Below are 20,738 nucleotides of genomic sequence, written 5' to 3' on the forward strand. Positions count from 1 at the left end.
ATACGTACAGCTTTGTAATATTTTCAAATCTCTTCAGAGACCCCAAAGCCTGTTTATAACTCTTTTAAATGTGATCTTAAGTTTAGTCCTTCCTTATTCTTCTTTTGCCAATCAGTTGTATTAAATGGAAAATGCGGAAATTAATAAATCAGCCATTCAGATTATTTAGTCTTGGAAAAGCATCACTAAAATTGTCAAAAATGTGAAATGAAAATATCTACACTTTCACTTTGTATTGGTTATTTTATTGATGAGCTGTATACAAACTAAATATTTATCTATGCATAATGAGTTATTTTAAAAAAGTGCTCTTTTAGACAAATGCTCCTTTGCATACAACAAAGATCAAATTACTCTCGCATATATCGCATACATAAAATGACCCCATAGCAGATCTATACAGGTGGAGCTGGGGAGGGTGGAGGGTTTCTGAAGCACGCTGCAAACTGCCACAGCAAACAAGTCAAGTCACCTTTATTTATATAGCGCTTTTAACAATAGATGTGTCAAAGCACTTAACAGTATCAAATTGGAGGACAGAGTGTCAGTAATGTATAAAAATAAGATTTTCAGTTAAAGGCATTTCATTATTGAATTCAGAGATGTCATTGTCTAGCTCAGTTTAGTTTTTAATAGTATCTGCGAAATCAAATTGACGATAATCGCTAGAAATTAAGTGTCCCCAACCAGTTGAGTATTTGAATGTTGAGCAACAAGCTCATTGGCTGATGATGCAGGTGCAACTAAAACCAATGCCTTGTGAATAATGATGTAATTATATCAGAATGAGTGCTATCTAGAGTTTCATGACAAAACTTTGTATTATCATGATTGTTTGACTGATTGATTGATTTTTCTAATGGCTTGTAGAAAGTAATTCCAAGCCATATCTATAAATGAATTTATGAGATTTGTTTGAGGGAATATTACAATTTGTCTTCTGCTTTACAGTGGATCAGAAGAGACTAGCATTGGGTGTGGCCCCCAAATTTATGCTCCCCAAACCGGGTCAATCTGGACTGCGTCCTCCCGGCTTCTCCCATCTGCCTCCTGCTCGACTGGCCACCTTTGGCTTTGTCCGCAGTGCTAGCGTGTCTTCCGTGTCCAGCAGCCAGTCGAATGACAGCATACACAGTAACCCCTGCCGATCCAGCCGTGAGTGTTACAACTCTTTCTTTCATAAAACTATTGTCAGCCACAAGCAAAACACACTTGCTGGGGTACGTAGATGTCACAGACCGGGACACCTGAGTTTAACAGTTCTGGGTTCAACAGATTTGTAGGCTTCTGCTAGTTGTGATGTTTATTGTACTGTTTATACCTTTAAGCTCTTGTAAGAATGATTGTCCTGTTGCGAATTAATGTTTTGCTTGTCAGTCTAAATTCTCAAAAGTGTAGGAATTAGCAAAGCGGCCCATTCTCAGACTACATGCTCTAGTACTCGTATTGTGTCAGGATTAGTTTAGGCCTTTTGGATTATCCAACTCTTCCTGTCATAAGCCTTCTGCCTGGTAGATGCAAAGTACAATCAATGTCTGTAACACCCTGCTGGTTGCTCTGTGTCTGCAAGACGAGGTATCTCAAAACATTAGACAAACAGAGCAGTGTATTCCAGTCTTTTCAAATGGAATTTACTTAGTATCGGAATCCCAGTAAATCTCAAATATCATCCATGATTAAAGCAGACATCATAATAGTCATTTTAAAGTAAAGACCACCTGCCATAAGACATGGTATATTACTTATTGCAGAATTGCATTGAGTTCAATGGATTTTGAGTGTTTTTTTATGAAGTTGGAGAATTATAGAGACTGCGCGTGTTGTTTTGTAAATGTGTTTGCCTGTGCTGTGCTGTGCTTAGAGAACAGTGTTGTTGTGAAACATAAAAAGATCATTACTGCAGAAATCTGCCTCTGTCTGGTGCCTATGCACCTATTATATTCATAGGCAGGAAGCACTAATCTACAGATTTTTCTAGAGAAAAAAATTGTTATGATTCTCCTGTCTTTTTTCTGTTTTGATTTCACTAAATGACTAAATGAACAGATCGGATTGTTATAACCAGACACTATCTACATTATCTGGCATACTGTGCATATGATTGCTTTGTAGTCATTCATTTAGATCAGATTCTGTACACGTATACAATAAATTAGGTCAGATTTATTTTTTTAATTTGTAAAGACACAAAATGCCAGAGTGATTTTTAAGTTTTGATATATTTACGGTACATGGACCATGATCTTTGAGAGATCTGCATTAATACTGAAATAGTTTTTGTTTTGTTTTTCTTGCTGAATGAAGGTTGTTTCATGCCTCGAGCATGAGCTCGCAAACTTCAAAGCATCTTGGTTTGCCTCCTTAATTGCCACACAAGCTGTCATTACTCAGTTTCACATTTTTCAGGGAACTACATACTTTCCAAAACTTCTTGTTTTTCCCCTCGCAAACAAGGTTTTGAGTGACTACCTCAGTACAGTTGGTAAAAAATAATAAATTACTTTTAAAGGCTAAACACAATTTTCTGGGATATAAAAATAATGCTCTCAATATGGGGAAATGTTCAATTCAATTCTCAAAGATTCAGATCTCCCTGCAGAATATCCAATTCGGACCCCAAGGGTTAGCTGCTTTTATTCTGTCATCTTCTTGTAGTAGCTGATTACAAAAATACAATCAAAATAAAATTATACCTTAGTGTGGATATTGTAGTCTAATATATTTTAGAATTTTGAACAAAATGATATTATAATATAAATTTTAACATAGATCACAAATTTTTAACTTAACCTCAGACATGCTGTTTTGTAATATGAATGTGCGAAGCCTCCGGTGTCTCCAGTCATGCTGACTGGTATTGCAAACTGATATTTGTTATCATATCATTTCATTGTCAAAATCATAAAAATCCTCGTTTGTAGCTCAAGTAGATACCTTTTTACTGCACTTCTTCCACACTGTAAACCCTAATGAGTTGAGACTACTCAAATGATTTGAGGAAAGTGATTCTCTCAGTTTAATTGAGTAATAGGAAATTGACAACTCAGGTTAATTGAGTTCACCTAATGTGACCTTCTCATTGAATTAACTTACTTTATTAAGTACAGATAACTTAAAAGGCAAACAGAGTAAACTCAAACTTACCAGTTTATATATTGTGTTTAATTGGCTTTAATTTTTATTTATAAATCATTAAAACATTTTTTTCTTTACATCAACAACTTTATTTGGGTTACACTGCATAGATGAATTTCGATAATGTATACTGACATAATAACATTTAATAAAAAAAAAAATACAGTTACAATACATGGAGTATCAGAACAATTAAAAGCACATTGAACAACGACAAACATGTTTGTCACCTACATTAATGTATTTAAAAGAAACTTGTAAGTCAACAAAATGTGAATCTGTATGGAGCATAGAAATTTGCACATTATTTGTGAATGGTAGTAGCAATTCAAAGTGTGCAAAAAAAAAAAAAAAAAAAAGAATGAAAGTTTTTTTTTTTTACTTTAATGTTTGCCAAAGACTGTATTTTAGGCTGCAGGCCTTTGTTCCCCATGGAAAGTAGAATACATTAAACACATTAAGGATCATGCTGCTATCATCGGACATCTAGAGAAGATAAATAAACATCAACAAATTAAAATGAATTCACATGCATACAAACTCACATTTCAAAAGGTGCAAAATAAAGTGATATTTCACCCAAGAATGAAAATTTGCTGTTAAAGAAGTTTTTGCTGAAACTGTGGTCTTTGGTGATTCATATAAAGTCAACGGCTACCAGCACTATGAGAGTCAAAAAAACACAGGAAATACTAATTTAATATTGTGGCTCCTGATGATACATTGAGGTCTTATGAAGCGAAGTGAGTAAATTAACAGCAAATTGTGTTAATCTGCACAGAAATCCTCATTTATAATCATGCCATCCTCTGATCAAATCAAATAGGCTACATATAAGATAAAGACAATAGCTGTGCTGTGATATCGGCTATACTTGCATGTAAAATTAGAGAAGCAACATATCTGTTTTAACTGAAAGCGCAGACGCAGAGAGAGAGGAGTGTGCGCACTGGGAAAGAGAGACCTCGCGCTCGTGCGGCAGTCAGCTTCAGATATTTTCATTTGCTGTACAAGCATTCAACTTGGACACGCAGATGGTTGCTGTGGTAATAAACACCGTAAACAGCAACCGTTCGCATGTCCGCGCTTAATGCACATCTCGTATAAAGCATTTTAGGGGGCCCGAGGCAGTCGCCTACCTTTGCCTAATGGGTAAGTCTGCCCCTGATACTTCTATGAGTCTTCATGACAAGGGCTCTCTTCTGCTGCCGGAGAAAAACGGGAAATTTGCAATTATACCTCAAATAACATTACAATAAAACTTGTAAGGTAATTAAGAAAAGTGTATATATGCATTTTAATCTCTATTTACCAATTTAACGTTTGATTTTTGTCTTTGACGGCTCTCTCTGGCAGTGCCTCTGGGCCGCTGCTTCAACGACCAAAAATTTACCGCCTTGTGTTATTTCGACCAATCGGCGCGTTTGTCAAGGCAGAATTTCATCCACGACCAATCATATTAAACAGAGACACAGAGCATAATTGAAATCAATTGAAATTTTGAGTTCATTACACTTGAAATCTTAATTCGAAAGATTTTTGCTCCCAAATGAGTTTTGGCACCAAAACTTGTCATTTTAAGTAATGCTGATTTATGATAACTTGATTTCTTTATTAATGACAACATTGGAGTTTACAGTGCAGTTATGTGCCTATAGCAGCTAATAAGTTTGAAATCTCACATATTCACAGGAAGTAGCTTACTTTACATACAAATTAGGGTAGATACCAACTGAAAATGACAAACTTAAAGTAAAGTAAAGTCGTGACGTATTGTCAAGTATGGTGACCCATACTCGAAATTGGTGCTCTGCCTTTAACCCATCCAAGTGCACACACACAGCAGTGAGTAGTGAACAAATCCACACACACACACACCGTGAACACACACCCGGAGCAGTGGGCAGCCATGCTGCGGCGCCCGGGGAGCAATTGGGGGTTCGGTGCCTTGCTCAAGGGCACCTCAGTCGTGGTATTGAGGGTGGAGAGAGCGCTGGACGTTCCCTCCCCCCACCTACAATTCCTGCCGGCCGGGGGCTCGAACTCGCAACCTTTCGGTTACGAGTCCGACTCTCTAACCATTAGGCCACGACTTCCCCCGTGGAAATGCATTTCAAAGTTTGGCTGGATAGCATGGTCCAGTTAGCACAAACCTTTCATGAATTGGACATTCCAACTTATAATTGTAAGCATTTGATCGAAAATATGAGGCACACAATTGACTCTGAACAGTAAGTTTGTCCAGGAATTATAAGCCTCCATAATATTTCTATTTAGACAAGAATTCGAGGCATGACATTTCGAAGGGCTTGTCCTTACATTCAAGGCTTGAGTGTCCTGTTATTCATTTATAGACTATTTCACTGCAGTCATTCCCACAAGACTGCAGATAAATGCTGAGTCTAGCAAACAGGGTCACTAAACTGCTGAGTGTAATGTATGTGTTCTCACAATACAGAGACTGTGATTCTCTCTCTCTCTCTCAGGTTTATAGTTGACTTTTCTTGTACTGTAAGTACAGTGTGTTAATAAACCACACCCTTGTTTAGCATCCCATTATGACATCAGCAGACGTCCTGACATGTCTGATGCTATAGTGGGGACACATTTGTCTCTCAGCTCAGACAGCTGAGGGGTAAACAGTGGCGCCTTTGCGTATGTCCCCTCTTAAAAACCCAAAGACTTCTGGCTTGTTATTTAAATCCAGAGACTTGTGCTTGCATGTGGCATTTTTGTTCGATGCCATGCTTGGTAGATAAAACATAAAGGGCAGCTGTCGACCCTACCCAAGTTACAGTGTCCAAAACTAGGCCTGAGTCACCACTTTCACTCTTATTTCCTCTCTGGGAAAGTGGAGGAGTTAAAGAGGAGTTGGGGCTTCCACTATTTTGTAAGGGTTTTGAGTTCAAGTTTAGTCCTTAAGTCTTCTCATAATGAAGTATAATTAATCTTTAAGACTCGTTGTTGGTTTGGAGCTTTTTGGTAACTCTGTGGCGTTTTAAAATCAGTTTGACTTTATGAAAGCAGATGACGTTTATTGTCATCTCAAGTCTGGATCCTGGATGTGTTTCCTCTACTAACGGACGAATTGGCAGCACAAATGTTTTCATTACTGGGGTATTTTGTACCACTTTTCACTTTCGTTTTAAAAAGGGATATTGAAAAGCAAGACCTGCACCCATGTAAGTGTTGTCTGTGATTTATTAATGTCACATACATTTTTAAAGAGGGCCATCTGACTTAGTCGTGGGCCATTTGACTGACTGGACTGAAATCAGCCACATTGTCAGTGACTATTAAAAGCTTTTATTAATATTGTAATTATTTTTATTTTATTTTAAAATATATTCTGAAATGTTGTTCCATGTCATGTTTAGCTCACTGTAGAATTTTTTTATAACTTGTTTTATAATAAGTTTTAATTTCCATGTGCGTGAAAAAAAAAAGTTATATTTGCAGTTTAAGGAAAAGTCTGCTGATTTTCAACCAGATTTGTATTGTTGTCGGAAGTATATGTAAATGAACATGTTATCTTACCTGCACCCTATTCCTGCTCACAGAGAGTGGGTGGTGCAAAAATCAAAAGTGCATTGGTTTTTTAGTGCTATTTTTTTTGTCAAAAGGAAATGCATATATATATATATATTATTATTATTATTATTTATTTTTATTTTTTTTGCTAGTGTAGTACAGATTAAGTTTTTACTGAATAGATGGTCAAGTTTTATTAAAATCAGTGGCAAATTGCCCCTTTTCCCCTAAGCTGTAATTATGACAAAGCTGCTTGTTTTGTACTTTTTCATTAACAGTATTGCATAAACAGTATTGGTATATTAAATTAATTAACAATTTTTGTGTTTACAGAAGTTTCAAGAATAGTTTAATTGAGGAGGGGAAAACGTGTAATATTATTTCATATTACATCTTTAGGTTTTATTGTTTACATTTAGATTACACTTATTTTAATATATTAATAAGACTGTATAGAAAGAAACACACTGTTCCTTCATATAAGACAGTAAAATATCTAATGCTGCTTTATAAATAATGCACATGTCCTGCTGTAGTGTATCAGTCCACCTCCTGCTGAGATGGACACAGTCATTCGTCTGACAACATTTGGAAAAAAAAAATTCCTCTGCATTTTAACATCATGTGGTGTTTTTACTCATATATTTATTACAAGTTACTCAGATTGCATTGCTCATGCATTTATTTACTTATTTACTACAGAATCCTTAAAAGACTTTAAGTCTTTGGCCAGTGCATCACATGCGCCATAAACTTTGTGTTTAAGGGTAATTATATTATGAATGGTACAAGGTTTCAAATATTTAAGTAGACATATCAAATAGCAGATGATTCAATAAACTTATTGCTTAAGGGACGACACAGGACTGTTTGATGTGCAATCATGCTGTGCTCATTTCATTCATAAAGTTTACATTCACATACTCTAACTTCATACACTCATTATTGCGTACTAATTTTAGAGATTAATGTATAATATCGCTCTGTCCCCAGCTCAACTGTTAGCCAGCAAACATAAGGAGCCAAATATTTTTCCGTTTTTTGGTGGAATTCATTATTTGCTTTGAAGCCAATTTCTGTGCCTTTTCCGAAAGAGTTATTCGGCTTTGGTCATAACCTGCAGCACACACACAACAACAACCCTGAAAAACCTTTTAATCCTTGACAACTTTACACTTGACTTATTTATCTCAGTCAGTGTCCCATTAATCGTGATTTCAGTCACATTTATCTCACCTTGCGATTACTTTTTTGGGCTGTAGTAGGATGTGTGAGCTTGAAGGAGGATGCGTCAGCATTTTCAAGACCATTATTGAATCAGGAAACCTGGCTAGAAATCCATTATAAATCTGAGACGAACAGATTATATGGGAAGATGGAGACAACACATCTGCAGTGTCAGCAGAACATTGCATATAACTCTGTACACCACCATTAGTTTGCAGCACATAATTCAGCTCAGGAACTTCAAAAAAAAGAAAAGAAATAATACAATTCTGTCATGTTTTACTCAACTTCATGTTGTTCCAAATTTATATGACTTCATTGTATGGCTAAAAGACACATGCACTATATTGACAATGGTATTGGGACACCCCCTTCTAATGAACAGGTTTGACTACTTTAGTAATTTCCATGAGTACAAATCTTAATGTTTAAGCATATAATGATATTCTGAGCAACCGTTTGGACAGGATACTTTTCTATTCTAACATGTCAGTGCCTCTTGTGTATAAGGCAAGGTTCAAAAAGACATGATTGATTCAGTCAGTGTGGAAGAACTTGACTGGTCTGCAGAAAGACAAGTCCTGATCCCAGCTGAACACCTCTGGTGTGACTTTAAATGCAGACCTTGAGCCAAAAACTCATCACCAAACACCAATGACTTGTATAGACACTATAAGGACAAAAGTATTGGGACTCCCCCTTCTTTAGAACAGAAAAAGGCACTAACAAAACTGTGGCAAGAAAAATGGAAACATAATTCATGTATTTAAAAACTGTATTTCCATCTCTTTTGCAACATTTTTAGAAATGTCTAAAATGATTTTACTCATATGTAACAAGTCATTGGTGTTTGGTGATGAGTTTTCGGCTCAAGGTCTGCATATAAAGTCACACCAGAGGTGTTCAGCTGGGATCAGGACTTGTCTTTCTGCAGACCAGTCAAGTTCTTCCACACTGACTGAATCAATCATGTCTTTTTGAACCGTGCCTTATACACAGAGGCAATAGGGGTGGCCCAATACTTTTGGCAATATAGTGTATGTACATACATACATATTTAAAATTTTTATTTAAGAGATTGTTTTATCCAAAGTGAGTTACGAATGAAAATAATCTGAATATAATCGATTCATTAAAGGGAGAAAACAATACAAATACTGCTACCATGGAAATGTTTAATTGTATAATAAGTTTAAATGTATAATAAATTGTATTTAATTGTGTATAACAAAAGTATAATCGTATATAGGACAGCAGAGAAAGGATTGTTTTCTTCAAAGCCTTCTTATTTGGCTCTCCACAGGTCCACACAGCAGCAGTGATGAAACTCTCCTCTCGCGTTCTCCTCTCCCTCCTGCTGAGAGCAGCGGTGGCAGGAGTCAGAACCGCAGCAGCCCCCCGCCCCCAGCCCGCCGATCTCTGCACCCACCCCCTCGTGCCTCACCCGTGGGTAAGTGATGCCACCGCCAGCTCGTTTATTATGTGACCAGTGTTGTGTCTCGGTGAAGTCACATGACCCTGCGTGCAGCGGTGTATCAGTGACAGAGCATGCTGCTGTCACCATGACAACAGCATTCATACCAATGAATATGAATGTTGAATATGAAATATTGAATATGAAAATTACACATTTTCACCACTGTAATGTGCAAAAATGCACATTATGCACAGTACATCAACTGTATTTTTGCAGAAATACAGAAAATATTGTCTGTACGTATTACAGATATCTGTTTATTGTGGGATATCAGAATATTTAATTGCACTAGATAAACACATGTATATATTTTTATTGTCTGTATGTGTTAAACAGTCACTAAAGTAGCCTGTTGATAACTGAAGACATCATTAGAATAATAATATAATAATATTCTCACTCTGTCGACTATTCTAGAAGATTAAGCAAAACCTAGTAATTATGGACACAATCAATTCATTTTTTATTCCCTCTAATAGAGAAAAATCTTAGAAAACAATAAAAACAATGAGCATCATAATTAATCTGAATGTTAAGATGAATTTCATTTGTTAAAATCAAAAAGCAGTAAAAACAATAACACTGTGAAATACTATTATAATTTAAAATAACTCTTTTCTATTTGGATATATTTTAAAATGTAATTTATTTCTGTGATGGCACAGCTGAATTTTCAAGCAGCCACAAGCAGTCTTCAATGTCACATGATCTTTCAAAAAAACATTATTCTAATATGCAAATTTGCTGCTCAAGAAACATTTCTGAAGACAGTCATGTCTTAATATTTTTTGTGGAAACTGTGATACAGTGAAATTGTGATATTTTTCGTCATTCTTTTTTGCTCTTCAGTGTTGATTTAGAAAACAATTAAATAAAAAATAAAAATATATATTCTTGAAAAGCTTTTTATCATATGATATCATATCATCATAGCTGTTCATGCTGACTTGACACTGCAGTCCCAGTGTAAGAAAGAGAACATTAGTGGGCCAAGGGCTCCAGCTAGGGGACACTTTAGGCATTTACTTCATCTTTATATAAAGCTGTTTTTTTGTAAAATTTCCCTGTGAGTTTTTGGATTAGAATTACCATTTGATTTGATGGTACTCTGTATTTTTCCATAAATGTGTGATGTGTACATACTGTAACTAGTTCTCATTTACAACAGTGAGACATATAAATATTTGTTTCTCATTCAGCCTCTAGAAAGGAGTTTCAAAGGGATGGAGAAATCACCCGACCCATTGTGTCGTCCCCGAAGAGGTTTGCAGTGGTCTCTCCAAAGCCTCAGTCCCCTGGTGAGTGTGTGATGTCTTTTTATTCTGCTCTGCTGCTGCCGCTCCTCCCATTGTCATTTTCCATCCCTCATTAACCGGCTACTAGTGGTTGTCATAGCAACACTGTGAAGACTAAAGACTTCCATTAGGAAACAGGCGAGTGATTCCCTCGCTAATACTTCTCAACTAATGGAAGCTAAATTGACACCCTATATACAGTAGGACCTAAAATAAGAATAATCATTTAATTATTATCTGATATGTTGCTCATTTTTTGTTTTCTCAATAATTCAGTTGAAATACACAATAAATTGAAATACCTATATATATAATGAGATATATGCATATTTATATGCATATTTTTCTTCTAAAGACTTATTGGATGATCCACTTTTACTGTTCAAAGGTTTGTGTTCATTAAGATTTTTTTAAATGTTTTAAAAAAACATAAGACATTTCTTATGGTCACCAAGGATTAATGTATTTGATCAAAAACACAGTAAAACAGTAATATTGTGAAATATTTTTTACAATTTAGAAGAAAAACTATTTTCTATTTTGGTATACTTTAAATTTTTTATTCCTGGGATGCAAAGCTGCATTTTAGTGAGCAAATACTTCAGTATCACATGATCCTTTAGAAATCATTCTAAGATGCAGATTTGGTGCTCAAGAATTATTAGCAATGTTGAAATCAGTTTTTGCTATTTAATATTTTTCTGGAAACTATGATACATTTTCTTCAGGATTCTTTAATGAACTTGACTAGAAACGTACTTTTACTTATCATCCGTAAAAGTATTAATTTCTTTAAAAAATAAATAAATAAAAATAAAATCTTACTGGCCCTAAACTTTTGAACAGTAGTGTGTGTGTATATACTGTATACATGCATGTACATTTAAAAAATTCACATATAAAAAATTGTTTTAAATTAGAAAAGTCTGCAAAATATAGATATTTTCACTCTTGGCCTTCACTGTATGTATTACCATACATATGTTACATATATTTTATGGATTACGTTATCCTGACGCCATCCTCGCTGAGCTGACTCATCAGGGACCATTATGTGTGTTCATGGAAGTCAGCAGATACTGATTAATGTTTGACCTGATCATGATCACATTAACATATGGTCCTTATACAGCTGTAAATATTAAACATTTAATTAAACAATATTTTACAGCAGGGGTGTCAAACTCAGTTCCTGGAGGGCCACAGCCCTGCACAGTTTAGATGCAACCCTAATTAAACACACCTGATCCAGCTAATCAAGTCATTAAGGCTTATTTGAAAACTACATGGTATGTGTGTTGGAGCAGGGTTGGAACTAAACTATGCAGGGCTACGGTCCTTCAGGAACATTGACACCCCTGATTTACAGTAACTGACTTAAATGACACATGTATGAAACAAAAAATACATATATTGCAGTCATATTTCAAGCATACTTGAGAGAATTTTACAAAGCCTGTCACACTCAAAATTAATTTTCTTTATGCACTTTTTTCATATCTTTTGTTCATCCTGCAGTCCGTCAGAAGTCATGTGTGGCCCGTCTGGGTGGCCGTGCGGAGGGCGTGGATGCCGAGCGGGAGCGGTTGATGATACAGAGACTGAAAGAGAGATGTGAAGATCAGGCTCAGAAGCTGATCACCCTGCAGGACGAGCTCAGGAAGTCCTCACGATGCCTGGATGTGTTCACCTTAACCACACAACACTTCTGCCAGAAGGTAACACACTGTCAAAGCTGTAAATGCTGGAGTGCTGGTAACTTAATACAACACGAATTGTTGGGACATTTTTTAAATTTGAATAAAATGAAAACTAAAAAAGTCACATGAGCCGATATTTTATTCACAATAGAACATAGAGAAAATAACAAATGTTTAAACGCAGAAATTTTACACTTTTATCCACTCAATGAGCTCATTTCAAATTTGATGCCTGCTACAGGTCTCAAAAAAGTTGGCACGGGGGCAACAAAGGGCTGAAAAAGCAATACATTTTGAAAAGATTCAGCTGGGAGAAGATCTAGCAACTAATTAAGTTAATTGACATCAAGTCTGTAACATGATTAGCTATAAAAGGGATGTCTTAGAGAGGCAGAGTCTCGCAGAGGCTCTCCAATCTGTGAAAGAGTGTGTAAAAAGATTGTGGAATACTTTTAAAACAATGTTCCTCAATGTCTAATTGCAAAGGCTTTGCAAATCTCATCATCTACAGTGCATAACATCCTCAAAAGATTCAGAGAAACTGCAGAAATCTCTGTGTGTAAGGGACAAGGCCGAAGACATTTGTTGCATGCCCGTGGTCTTTGGGTACTCAGACGACAATGCATCACTCATCGGTCATTGACATTACTAAATGGGCCCAGGAATACTTCCAGAAACCACTGACGGTAAACACAATCCGCTGTGCCATCTGCAGATGCCAACTAAAGCTCTATCATGCAAAAAGGAATCCATATGTGAAAATGGTCACGAAGCACCGTCGTGTCCTGTGGGCCAAGGCTCATTTAAAATGGACTGTTTCAAAGTAGAAAAGTGTTCTATGGTCAGATTTGACATTCTTGTTGGAAATCACGTATGCCGTGTCCTCCGGGCTAAAGAGGAGAAAGAGCTTCCAGCTTGTCATCAGCGTTCAGTTCAAAAGTCAGCATCTCTGATGGTATGAGGGTGCATAAGTGCATACGGTATGGGCATATTTTGGAAGGCACTATGAATGCTGAAAGGTATATAAAGGTATTAGAGCAACATATGCTCCCCTCCAGATTATGTGTATTTCAGCAGGACAATGTAAAACCACATACTGCAGCTATTACAACAGCATGGCTTCATAGTAGAAGAGTCCGGGTGCTGAATTGGCCTGCCTGCAGTCCAGATCTTTCACCTATAGAGAACATTTGGCACATCATTAAACGAAAAATATGTCAAAGACGACCACAAACTCTTCAGCAGCTGGAAACCTATGTCAGGCAAATTACAACACCAAAACTCCAGAAACTCATTACCCTCGATGTCCAGACGTCTTCAAACTGTTTTGAAAAGAAGAGGAGATGCTACACCATGGTAAACATGCCCCTGTCCTGTAGCAGACCTGTAGCAGGCATCAAATTTGAAACGAGCTCATTTTGTGCATAAAATCTTAAATTTCTCAGTTTAAACATTTATGTTATCTATGTTTTATTGTGAATAAACTCTTGGCTCATGTGATTTGAAATTCTTATAGTTTTCATTTTATTCAAATTTTTAAAAAACTTCCCAACATTTCTGGAATTTGGGTTGTAATTAAGACCCACAGTGGTTGCAGGTTCAATCCTAAATAGGGATGAACCAGAATTCAAAGTTAAGGTGGTAAAAGGCATAAAAAACTGCTGAATAATTGTTTCAAAACTTACTGTGCTAAAGAATCAATTTGTGGAAATGAGCCTCACTTCCCATCACTACTACAAAAGCAGAGCTTCTGATCCCCTGCGTGATGTAATCATCAGATCATGTGATGCTGGTTGGAGGGTAAATCAGCCCCTGCTTCATGTCACATTAGGGACAAGACAAAAATTTATTGTAATTTAAGCTAAAACATCTTATCTACAATTTGAAGAACACTAATTTCAAACAAGGCCAGTTTGGAGCAATGTAAAAGGGCAATTTCTTAACCACAAACTCACCCAAATGAAAGAGCAGCAGTGCAATTCGCAGAAACCACTGAAATCCAAGCAGTGAAACATGGATTTGCATTTTGTGTCAGACATCCTGAATTTTCTAGTAAAATTGTACTCTAGGTTAAACATTGTACTGACAACTCATCAATTTAATACTTACAAGTTGAAGTCAAATGTTTACATACACCTTGCAGAATATGCAAAATGTTAGTTAATTATTTTACCAAAATGCATGTTATTGCTTATTTAGCACTGACCTAAATAAGATATTTCACATAAAAGACTTTCAGGTCAGTACTAAATAAACAATAGCATGTTGCAAATGCAATAGTCATTTTGTATGATCCCTCTTATTTTGGTAAAATAATTAACACTTGAACTGTATATTCTGCATAGCTGTAAAGTTTTTGACTGCATTTATTTAAAAACATGCAATAAGGAGCCTTGTGTTCTACAAGGGGAATGGTTAGATAATGTTAGAAAAACCCATTTTCTTTTGTACAAAGCAAGTTGATAGAGTCAATTTAAGTCAAGTCACCATTATTTATATTATTTAGCACTTTTTACAATGCAGATTGTGTCAAAGCAGCTTTACAGTATTAAACAGGGAAATAGTGTGTAGAAATAGTGTTCCGTTCTCCTCTGGCCAGACAAAAGCAGCAGTTTAATTCTAGGCTGCATCAAAGTCAATCTATCGATAGGGGGTGTGTACTGGTGGGAAAGTGATGTCAATGCATTGACTCTACTTACAAAAATAAAATCATGTTGCTGTGCAGTTGCTGTGGGTGGTTGTTAGGGTGTTACTACTTTGTGGTTACTAAAGTGCTAAAGTGGTGCTTAGCATGTTGCTATGCAGTCACTAGGGTGTTTTGGGTGGTTGCTCTGGCATTGCTAAGGTGTTGTGACTGTTTGTTTTTTTTGCATGTCACTGTGTGGTTGCTAGGGTTTTCTGGATGGGCATTCTGCTGGGGTATTATGTTGTTGCTATGCTGTCATGAGTGATTGTTTGCATGATGCTTTGTAGTATCAAGGGTGTTCTGGTTGCTTGGGCTTTATGTAGTTGCTAAGGTGTTTTAAGTGTTTGTGCACAAACTGCTATGGTGTATTTATGACCTTTTTGGATCTTGACAGCTACTGGTATTGTTAGTAACTCCTATTGTTTTGTATTGTTTTAATATTTTTTCCCACAACATCTACATTGCTTTCTCCTGCCATTACAGTTATGTATATTTACATACACTCACCTAAAGGATTATTAGGAACACCATACTAATACTGTGTTTGACCCCCTTTCGCCTTCAGAACTGCCTTAATTCTACGTGGCATTGATTCAACAAGGTGCTGAAAGCATTCTTTAGAAATGTTGGCCCATATTGATAGGATAGCATCTTGCAGTTGATGGAGATTTGTGGGATGCACATCCAGGTCACGAAGCTCCCGTTCCACCACATCCCAAAGATGCTCTATTGGGTTGAGATCTGGTGACTGTGGGGGCCATTTTAGTTGTCATGTTCAAGAAACCAATTTGAAAGGATTCGAGCTTTGTGACATGGTGCATTATCCTGCTGGAAGTAGCCATCAGAGGATGGGTACATGGTGGTCATAAAGGGATGGACATGGTCAGAAACAATGCTCAGGTAGGCCGTGGTATTTAAACGATGCCCAATTGGCACTAAGGGGCCTAAAGTGTGCCAAGAAAACATCCCCCACACCATTACACCACCACCACCAGCCTGCACAGTGGTAACAAGGCATGATGGATCCATGTTCTCATTCTGTTTACGCCAAATTCTGACTCTACCATCTGAATGTCTCAACAGAAATCGAGACTCATCAGACCAGGCAACATTTTTTCAGTCTTCAACCGTCCAATTTTGGTGAGCTTGTGCAAATTGTAGCCTCTTTTTCCTATTTGTAGTGGAGATGAGTGGTACCCGGTGGGGTCTTCTGCTGTTGTAGCCCATCCGCCTCAAGGTTGTGCGTGTTGTGGCTTCACAAATGCTTTGCTGCATACCTCGGTTGTAACGAGTGGTTATTTCAGTCAAAGTTGCTCTTCTATCAGCTTGAATCAGTCGGCCCATTCTCCTCTGACCTCTAGCATCAACAAGGCATTTTCGCCCACAGGACTGCCGCATACTGGATGTTTTTCCCTTTTCACACCATTCTTTGTAAACCCTAGAAATGGTTGTGCGTGAAAATCCCAGTAACTGAGCAGATTGTGAAATACTCAGACCGGCCCGTCTGGCACCAACAACCATGCCACGCTCAAAATTGCTTAAATCACCTTTCTTTCCCATTCTGACATTCAGTTTGGAGTTCAGGAGATTGTCTTGACCAGGACCACACCCCTAAATGCATTGAAGCAACTGCCATGTGATTGGTTGATTAGATAATTGCATTAATGAGAAATTGAACAGGTGTTCCTAATAATCCTTTAGGTGAGTGTATATAAATAACCATTTGATGCTTATTCTATGCATTGAACACAGCAAAAATTTTATTGAAATTTCAGAATCGTCAGCAAGATGAATATCTATAGCGTAGTGATTGTTTATATGGTTACCAATGAACTAGGACTTTAATCAAAACCTGTTGGATGTTGACTAAACATTTTTTGACTTTAATAAAATTTCCCTGAGAAATAGGCAAGAATGAAATCATGAATGGGACGTCCTCCATGATTCCTGTTCTTTGTGACAACAAAACACTTTATACAAACTCATAATTACAACTTCAGAGGTGGGAAGTTGGAAATTCCCAATAGCATGTAAAGGCAGCATAAGATATTCTGAATGGTTTCACAGGCATTGCTATATTATTGCTATGTGAATTGTTCCTTTCAGTGTGTTACTTTTGTTTTTTTTGTTTCTTTTTTGGTCTGTTGCATCATTATAAAGCTTAAAATTACTGAATTTGAATTTTCTTTTTTGTATAGGACAAAAAAGTTTAAATAAATAGTTTTTAGAGCATAATTTATGATGTAGAAGCGCAAATGTCAAGATCATCATAGGTTAAGTGTTGGCACTGTACTATATAACAAATTCTTTATCATATGGCATCTGGAATGCTTTCTTTCATCGGATTGGATGAAAATGTGTCTTCGTTCCCAGTAGACTTTAGTATCAGACAATGCACACGTGTTATTTTGTTCTTTATTGATCCCATCCTCCTATTCCTCTATCTCTCCATCATCTCTCCCCTCCTCCCAACATCCTTGAGTGTGTGTTTGTGAGAGTGAGAAGCTTGGGGGTTGTCTGACGAACATGTGTGGAATCGCAGACTCACGATACTCATTGTTGCAGTAGTCAGACTATGACGCTAAACACAGGATGAGGTAAGGTTGTTGAGCGGTTTTGGTCTTTTTCTCTCGCATTCTCCCTCACTCTGCCTGTCCGTCTTTCCTCCACTCCCCCTCTCTCTCCTAATTTTTCTCTCTCTCGTGTGGCGTGCGTATGGTATTCCCCCGACAGGTTTTTATGAAGCTACATTCTGCTGTAGCATGAGCCAGTGTTGCTGTAATCTCTCTCTGTGTCTCCATCCTACATGCTGTTTGGATACTACGGTAAAATAATAGCAAGAATAGTGTGTGTAATGCTGCTTTCTTGCTCTGTGACTTGCAGTGATTCTTTTTGCTAAAGACCTTGTTTATTTCATTCTACTGTCATCTTTTATATACTGTAGCTTGTGATGATGGTAGTGTGTGTGTGTGTGTGTGTGTGTATGTGTATGTGCTGTCAGTTAGAACAAACATGTGCTCTTATAGGGATGGAAACACCCCACCCTGACTGCTGACACTTGATGTAGGAGGTCTGATATCATTATATTTGATTGTACTTTTGGTTTTTATTGACCTATTAAATAAAAACATATTATTGTATTTGATATGAGACAGTGTTAATAACATTGCTAATCGGATATTCAAATTTTCTGAAGAAGGTGTCATGCTGCCCTTGCAAAACTTGCCATGACAAGGTTAGAGTGGGATTCTATGAGGTGTTATGGGTTGTTGTTTGCTACGCTAAGTTACTACGCTAAAGTGTTCTGGGTAGTTGTTAGGATGTTGCCATGTGGTTTCTAAGGTGTTGTGGGTAGTATTTTGCAAGTTACTACGCTAAAGTGTTCTGGATGGTTGTTAGGATGTTGCTATGTGGTTTCTAAGGTATTATGGGTAGTATTTTGCAGGTTACTAAACTAAAGTGTTCTGGGTGGTTGTTAAGGTGTTGCTGTGTGGTTTCTAAGGTGTTGTGTCTGTTTTTTTTGTGGGTTACTATGCTAAAGTGTTCTGGTTGGTTGTTAGTGTGTTGCTATGTGGCTTCTAAGATCTTGTGGATGGTTTTTTTGCAGGTTACTAAACTAAAGTGTTCTGGGTGGTTGTTAAGGTGTTGCTATGTGGTTTCTAAGATCTTGTGGATGGTTTCTTGCAGGTTATTACACTAAAGTGTTCTGGGTGGTTGTTAAGGTGTTGCTATGTGGTTTCTAAGATCTTGTGGATGGTTTTTTTGCAGGTTACTTAACTAAAGTTTTCTGGGTGGTTGTTAAGGTGTTGCTATGTGGTTTCTAAGATCTTATGGATTTTTTTTTGCAGGTTACTACACTAAAGTGTTCTGTGTGGTTGATAGGGTGTTGCTATGTGGTTGTTAAGGTATTGCGAGTGGTTTTTTGCAGGTTACTGTGTTGTCACTGAGCTGTTCATGGTGGTTGCCAGGATTTTTCCATGTGGTTCCTAAAGTGTTGTGAGTGCTTATTTGTTGTTAGTAAAATTTAGCATGTTGCTATGCAGTCTCTAGGGTGACTGCTATACCTACTGGGCCAAAGCTGGTTTATATAGTGTAAATGTAGGGTTTACCCCCTGATCTATAATAGAGAACTGGATTGCTCATGACGTCATGAAAGTGAAGCCGCTGCGCCGCCATATTGGTATTCCCCACTGTTCCCATACATTCCATTGAATTAATAGGAAATCGTATGAAATTAATGAGAAAACATCACCTAACAAGTCAGCGTTTTTAAATCTGAAATATCCCTGTACATTCATACAGTGCAAGCACCCTAGGCATGTAAAGTTTTTTTTTTTTTTTGATGTCGGTAATTTCCCCTGCTTGTTAAAAAGTTACGTTCATTAGAGTAGCGAACATCAGATGAACATGATAAACATCAGACGGACAGGACCTCAACATATATAAAACAAATGACAAGGTGCTTATTCTGAATTCGGAAGAAAGATGTATGCTTTGTATACACATATAGCCTACCTTCATTCGCCTTGTACAGTTATTCATTGTAATTTTGTTATAGTGTTTTTAATCGTACAACAGGCTAACTTAACTGCAAATGTTTCAACAATGATTTTGTTAACAGCATTCGTTTTACAGCAGGTAATGATTTAAACGGTGGTTAAATAAATTATTAATAGCATACATAACATTTTACCCCTGCATGGTATGCTACTTTTAAGTACAACAGAGTAATATAGTAACAGAGGCTATTGTATTATTCATTGTATATTCAAATTAATTTCTGATACTAATACGTTCATGTTTAATAATTCCTGAATAATTACATAGCCTACATAAAGAAATAGGCTATATTTTGTGTTGGATCAGTTACGTTACCTGTGACGGCAGTGCGCAGTAGACACACCCACCTAAACGAGTTAAATATATGCTTATCCTGCCTAAAAAAAGACCATAAACAGTGCAGATAACATCTGAAGTAAAAATGAATTTACATACACGTAACATAAAAATGAATCCCGTGTGACTGATTCGCTTCAAATCGGGTGATTTTAGGTCAGCGGTTTGCATGTGACTCAATGGTGCTCTCTGCTGGTAGGGAATAGTAAGATGGCGGATCGAACACTTCCGGTGGCTTCACTGCCTGTTGGCAGTTTAGAACACAATGAGCAATCCAGTCATTATATATAGATCAGTGGGTTTACGTCTCCTCAACAAGCCATATGATTCAAAGTATTATAATGTCTGTAGCATAGACGGTGTTATAAAACCAAAATGTAATACTTAGGGTTATTGTTTTTTAAAAACTCTAATCCTCAAGATGAGCAGTAGTAATCACAATGCTTAGTACAAAACACTAATAAGAAAGACCATATATGTTTTTAAGCAGGTTCAGTGTTGTAGGTGTGTTGAGGTGTAACAGTGTTACGCCCTGCAGATTTATCTTTTGTTTTATAGGTGGGGACTGAATCCTTGAGACCGCCTTGCTCTCGCTATTCTAGACCTTTCACAGCAGGAAATGAAAGTAGGCGAGGTAACCACGGTGAAGACAATGCAGTCAGATTTGTATTCATGGAAAGACTCTCCAGGGATCTGCGTGACATGTTGTGTGCTGGAAGAAAATCTGATTGGGTGACATCTGAAGAAGAGAGACAATGATGAAAGGTCAGGGCATTCGTGGGGTCATAGGG

The 20,738-nt window shown here is 37.0% G+C and overlaps 1 protein-coding gene across 1 annotated transcript in view; it reads left to right on the forward strand.

The window, feature by feature from the left end:
• Nucleotides 1-20,738, forward strand: part of mtus2b (microtubule associated tumor suppressor candidate 2b) — a gene marked incomplete at both ends in the record, with an annotated part of 29,117 nt that overhangs the window by 2,603 nt on the left and 5,776 nt on the right. Inside the window, 4 exons of the mRNA XM_079388181.1 lie at nucleotides 952-1,155; nucleotides 9,197-9,343; nucleotides 10,570-10,668; nucleotides 12,184-12,383. Of these exons, the coding sequence (XP_079244307.1) occupies nucleotides 952-1,155; nucleotides 9,197-9,343; nucleotides 10,570-10,668; nucleotides 12,184-12,383 (650 nt within the window). The remainder of the gene's footprint in view (nucleotides 1-951; nucleotides 1,156-9,196; nucleotides 9,344-10,569; nucleotides 10,669-12,183; nucleotides 12,384-20,738) is intronic.

The sequence above is a fragment of the Barbus barbus genome, assembly GCF_936440315.1.
Source record: "Barbus barbus genome assembly, chromosome: 31".
NCBI lineage: Eukaryota > Metazoa > Chordata > Actinopteri > Cypriniformes > Cyprinidae > Barbus > Barbus barbus.